General features: G+C 36.9%; 1 protein-coding gene across 5 annotated transcripts in view; it reads left to right on the forward strand.

Annotated features, from left to right (window-relative positions):
* Positions 1-6,100, forward strand: part of ZDHHC15 (zinc finger DHHC-type palmitoyltransferase 15) — a 153,482-nt gene that overhangs the window by 87,467 nt on the left and 59,915 nt on the right. For 4 of the 5 annotated variants that reach the window (XR_006680058.1, XR_006680059.1, XM_045290235.1 and 1 more), the window contains exon 8: positions 2,543-2,675. The exons of the other annotated variant lie outside the window; for it this stretch is intronic. Coding sequence is in view for 2 of the 4 variants with exons in the window: in XM_045290235.1 (XP_045146170.1) it covers positions 2,543-2,675 (133 nt within the window). In the remaining 2 variants the exon portion in view is untranslated. The remainder of the gene's footprint in view (positions 1-2,542; positions 2,676-6,100) is intronic. 5 annotated transcript variants of the gene reach the window in all.

Genomic DNA, 6,100 nt, shown 5'->3' on the forward strand with positions numbered 1-6,100 from the left:
TGGAACCTGTAAGCCCAGCCCACTGAACCTAGAGTGATTTAGTACGTTCTTGGTTCGCTTTGTGAGTGGAAATCACAAAAAAGCGGGGTTTAGGACATCCTTGTACCCTAGTTCTAATTTCAGGACTCTACCTCCCAGTCTCCATCACCCTACCTCCCAGTCTCCATCACCCTACCTCCCAATTTTCTGCTCAGGCAGCACGAACATCGTGTGTGTGAGTCTTAACTAGATGCCATCTTCTCCATCTCTCTTCAGTACATTTTTCATGCAGTTTTTGTGGTAAAGTTTGGTGCCTTGGTGGATATTTGGGTTGGCTTATACTCGAGTGTATACAGTAATTTATCTTTGTCATCTCTTGAGAAGGTAATATTGAGCATAAGCTTTCATTGCCTTCTAGCACACAGTTTAATATTAATGGCTTTCTAAAGGGCTGGCACAGTAGATATGGTTTGGCAAGCAGAAGAGAAATTTATGAGAGTAATTAGTTGAGGGAGAAGGGGCAGTACTTCTAGCTCAGCTACACTAGGATAGGTTCCTCTTGCCCAGACATTTTCTGTTGCCCATTTAAAAGTAAAGAAGTAAAACTAGTAATTGTTTAAATCTTTTAAAAAAATACTCAAAAAGTAGATTATAAAAGCAAAAACACCCAACCAGATCATAACTACTGTAAAGTGATACTTGAAGTCTTTACAATAAATTCAAAACCAAGCAAGCATATAGCAATCAAATCTAACTTGAATGCTTAGGCCAAATTGGATCTGTCTTTAAAATGAAAATTAAATAATGCCACATATTTTTTAAAGCTGTGTATTAGAGAAACTAGCTGTATACCCAATTTCAGATAAAGGATCCTGAGGGTTCAAATCCTTTGAGTAGTTATTTCCTGGGCTGCTCTTCTCTCAGGCAGGCAAATTTTACCCAGACTTAGCACTACCTCCTTGGAACTGGTCAGTGGATTATGCGCATCCAGTTTTCAGTCCAGTGGCAGGTAGGTATCCACTTCGCAGATGAGGTGGCCTAAGGAAGTATTCCTACAGCTTCCAGAGCTAACATAAGTATCAACAAGAGCACAAGAAGAAAGCAGCCTTGGCCTTAGCCCTGGTTTCCTTTCACAAAAAATTTCTGGCTGCAGAGAACAGTTGGACCTGTGAACCCTGACTAGATCTGCCTGCCCTGTGGTTGTTTTCTCACATCCTTGGGGCAGTAGGAATGAGGCATGCAACAGGTCCCTTAGCTCCAGGCAGAAGCAGGAGCAAAAGCAAACATTTTTTTCTTCTGGAACAGGGATGGAACTCATACCCTTTGGACCTCCTTGATAAGCCATAAATCTCAACTACAGGACTTCCTAATGCAGAAAAATGACTTCTGAAGTTGGGCAAAGGGTTTATTAAGTGCACCCCTCAGCTGAAAGCACCTGGCTGGCTTACACCCTTTATTTTCATCCTTTAAACATATACATCCTGAATGACTCCATATGTTTCCGGACACCAAAATGAATAAAAGGTTTTTCTATGAGACGCGGGAGAAAAAAAATCTTGCTATCTTTTCTTGCCACATCTTGCTAAGCCTTCATTTTCTTCTTCAAAATAGGAGTTCAATCAGTTCTGAATGTTGAGGTCCACCTCATTCAAAAATCACTTGTAACTTTACTAGTAGAGAGCATTTAGAAATATTTCAGAGATTCATAAGACCGAAACAATTACTACCATTAGAAAGGAGGAAATAAATAGTAGTCATTCTGCTCAATCCAAAAATAAAAATGTTTTTTGAGGGTCTTATCAGATACCAAAATATTACATGCTGTGTATGCTATTGAAGTTTAGAGCATTCATTCTGATTTGGGATGCTATGTAAATATAGATGCCTCAACTTCTGATTGAAATATTTAGCCACCAACTTTTCAAATTGCCTACAATATCTCACTTGATTGTGACTGGCTGAACAACTGTTCCACAGGACGTAGTATACCAGCTCATTCCATTTCAGCTACAGAAAAGTTGCAGCATCTTTAAAATCAGTTAATGATTTATATATAAGACATTTTAAAAGTCCACCTATGTGTTTTAACTTCTATATACCAGTGACACTGTCAACCCACATATGGCCAATAAACCTGACATATAAAGAATTCAGAGTAACTTACCTTGAGACAAGAGTATGAACCATATTGCTTTCAGATCACCTTTAGGCAATGTTTTATAATTATTCGATTAAATGCAGCACAAGCTTTAAAGAGGTTGCATACCTGAGTTTAATACCCTTCTCATATTGCCATTGTCTATTTGGTACATTTTACATTCTTTTACACTAAACTGCATATAAACAAGGATCCATTTCAAGCTTTGTGGGCTCATAGTATATTAAGGATGAGATGTTCAGGTTATGAACAGAATGAATTATTTTATAAATATTTTTACAAAATCTGTATTTTCAATACTAGCTAGACATTGTATACAATCGCCAATATGACTCTGTATATAAGAACTAACAAAGCCTTGCCACTTTCATCTTTTGAATTTTTTTTTTATTATTTCTTTTCTAGGGAGAATTACCCAGTGTTCGCTCCAAGTTCCATGTCCTTTTTCTTCTCTTTGTCGCCTGTATGTTCTTTGTGAGCCTTGTGATTCTCTTTGGTTACCACTGTTGGCTTGTCAGCAGAAACAAAACCACCTTAGGTAAGACTGGATATTTAGACTAGGAAAAAATAAACACATTAGTACATATCAGAGTAGCATGTAAAATATCTCTGAAGAAGAGTACATTTTCCATTGAAACATTTTAGTTGCAGTGCTGTCTTTTTGCATCTGAACTGCAATAGATAAAAACATTTATTATTACACTGGAAAGCCACAATGAATGAAGTTTACAGACTAAAGAGAGTATTGTTGAACAAAAATGAGCAGTGTTCTTGACAATTCATATTAGGTATTGCTGTTGTTAGGTAATGTTGAGTTGCTTCTACTCAAACTGACCCTATGCCTAACGGAATGAAGCGCTGCCAGGCCTACACCATCCTCATGATCGTTATATTCTTGCAGACACATTATCAGCCCATCTTGTTGAGGGCCTTCCTCTTTCTCGCTGCCCCTCTACTTTACCAAGCCCCGTTTCCTTTTCCAGGGACTAGTCACTCTTGAGAACATGTCAGAAGTACATGAAATGAAAGGAAATTTTGATCCTAAGCTTTCTGGCTGTAGTTCTTCTTAGACAGATTTGTGGGTTTTTTGGCAGTCCATGGTACTTTCAGTGTTCTTTGCCAGCACCATAATTCAAATGCATCATTTATTCTTTGGTCTTCCTTGTTCAGTGTCCGACTTTCACATGCACATGAGGTGATTGAAAATACCATGACTTGAGTCAGGCTCACCTTAGCCCTCAAAGTAATATACTTGCTTTCATCACTTTAAAGTGGCCTTCTGGAGGTTTACTCAATGCATGTGTCGTTTGAGTATGGCTTCCATGAGCACTGATTGTGGATCTAAGCAAGATGAATCCCTTAACAACTTCAGTCTTTTCTCTGTTTACCATTATATTACCTGTTGGTTCAGTTGTAAGGATTTTTTTTAAAGTCATAATCCATATTGAAGGCTACAATCCTTGATTTCCATAGCAAGTGCTTCAAATCCTCCTCAATTTCAGCAAACAAGGTTGTATCATATGTGCGTATCACAGGTTGTTAATACGTCTTCTTCCGATTCTGATGCCGTGTTCTTCATACAGTCCAGCTACTCTGAGGATTTGCTGAGCATACAGATTGAATAAGTATGGTGAGAGGATAGAACCCTGATGTGAACCTTTTTTATTTGAAACCATATTTATTAGCAAGTAGCTCCGCAGAATTGCAGATCAAATGAGAAGGTGAAAGAAGAGAAGAAAGAAATAGTACAAAAGAGAATAATCAGAGAAAGGTATGAAAATCAATAAGTGAGAAAATACATTCAAAATTAGCCTTGAGAAAGAATCTGAATCAACAAATGACTGACTCTATAATCACCAACAAATTGTATATAGATTACAGGAGATAAGATGAGAGTTACACACATAAAAAGAAATACAAATACAAGAGAAAAATTCTGTTTAATTATAATAAAAACTATACTATAAGTGCTATTAGATATTTGAGGGAGAGATCTGAGCTAGATCTTGAAGAATACATAGGATTTGGCTGGAGAATGGGGCTGGGAGATATGGTGGAAATATATAGGCCAGAAATATGTTGGAAAGAGGGGAGGGGCAGCAAATAATTTGTTATCAGTGGAGAGTTCAGAAAGGTATATGGCAGAAAAAAGATTAGTGATTTCCCTATAAGAAGACACAAAAAGTAATACATAAGTAATTCTATTTTGTATGGGCATGTCAGATAGCCTGCAGGAATTCTGACAAGCTAGAACGAAAAGTATGGAGTTCAAGAGGTTATGGAATGATGCAAGAAATAGTACAAAAGCAGCAAAAAGATATGATGATTTATTAGATATAAAATTGCTCATTACTAAAAGAAAACTTCTAGGTTACTTGCCTGAGTTTTTGTATCCATGTTCTTACCCTTAGAAAACTTGCTAAATCATTTAATGTAGGACAAAAATGCTGAAAAATAACTTGCAAAATAAAATAATGGATTTTTGTCAAATGAGCAGAAACACCGATAAGTACTGTGGGAAGAGATGGCTGCATGTTTAAAGAGGGATGAGAAGGGACAACAGCAAGAGAAGGACCTATGAGGGCAAATGTTGACCTACCAAAAATGATAAAAAGCCCAGTGCACAAGTGAGTCTCTAGAAAATGCATACAAATAATAGTTACTTATTTAGTCTTTTACCAACTGTGTAGTCTGGGCTTACTTGGAGAAATGAATTTCTGATGGATTCCATTGCAACTGTATTTAATTCCTGGTGTACAAATAAATAAATGTATGAGATGTGAGGGTGGAAAAAGTCCAAAAGTTGAATGTTTGGCTTTGATAAATTTAAGAAAATTTTGTTGTAAAAAGCACTTACTTACTCGCTGCCATTGAGTCGATGCCAACTCGTGGCAACCCTGTAAGACAAGTACAAATATGAAGAAAATGTTCGTTTGTGGTGATGATTGCACAACTCTTTTTAATATAATCAAAGATTAAAAAAATGTATAAGCAGCACTGCTTTTTCCACAAAATGGTTTTGTTTGGGGAAATATAATTCTTTTCCATAAAGCACATATTGTTTTTGTTAAATAAATGAATGCATTAAAAAAAGGGCAGGTAAAACTGCTCCTGTGGATTTCTGAGACTGTAACTCTTTACAGGAGTAGAAAGCCTCATCTTTCTCCCGAGGAGTGCCTGGTGATTTTGAACTGTTGACCTTGATGTTAGAAGCCCAATACGTAACAATTACGCCACCAGGTTTCGATAAAAATCACTACATCTTAGGAATTTATTTACTAATAATTTAGACTAAGGAATAACACTTTTTCATAGCTTAGTATTAACACTTATGTTCCAAATATATCTGTTGGACTTAGTTGTTAGAGTGGTACATTTGGCTCAGAGATCAGCTGTAAAGCAGAAGATTGCTGAATGCTCATGATGTCATCTTTGAAAACAAAGAATAAAATTGCCAGATACAGCCAGAGTCCAACAATGAAACCAATTAATAGGATGTGTCTAAAAACAATGCCACTAACATAGTGTAAGTCCTCATGTTTTTTGATGGGATTGTGTTATTTTTAGGTGCCATTGAGTCAGTTCCAATACATAGCACCACAGAACGAAACATTGCCAAATCCTATGCCAGCCTCACAATTGTTCTTATGTTTGAGCCCATCAGCAGCCCTGCTGTCAATCTGTCTTGTTGAAGGTCTTCATTTTTGCCGCTCCACTACTTTACCAAGCACAATGTCCTTCCCTTGGGACTCGTCTCTCCTGACAACATGTACAAAATATGTGTGATGAAGTCTCCCCATCTTTACCTCTAAGGAGTGCTTTGGATGTGCTTCTTCCAAGACAAATTTGTTTGTTCTTTTGGTAATTCATGATACTTTCAATAATTTTCCCTAGTACCACAATTCAAGTGTATCAATTCTTTGTCAGTCTTTCTTATTCAATGTCCAACTTTCTTTTTTTTTT

The sequence above is a fragment of the Echinops telfairi genome, unplaced genomic scaffold (assembly GCF_000313985.2).
Source record: "Echinops telfairi isolate 266 unplaced genomic scaffold, ASM31398v2 ScPeMD7_34;HRSCAF=130, whole genome shotgun sequence".
NCBI lineage: Eukaryota > Metazoa > Chordata > Mammalia > Afrosoricida > Tenrecidae > Echinops > Echinops telfairi.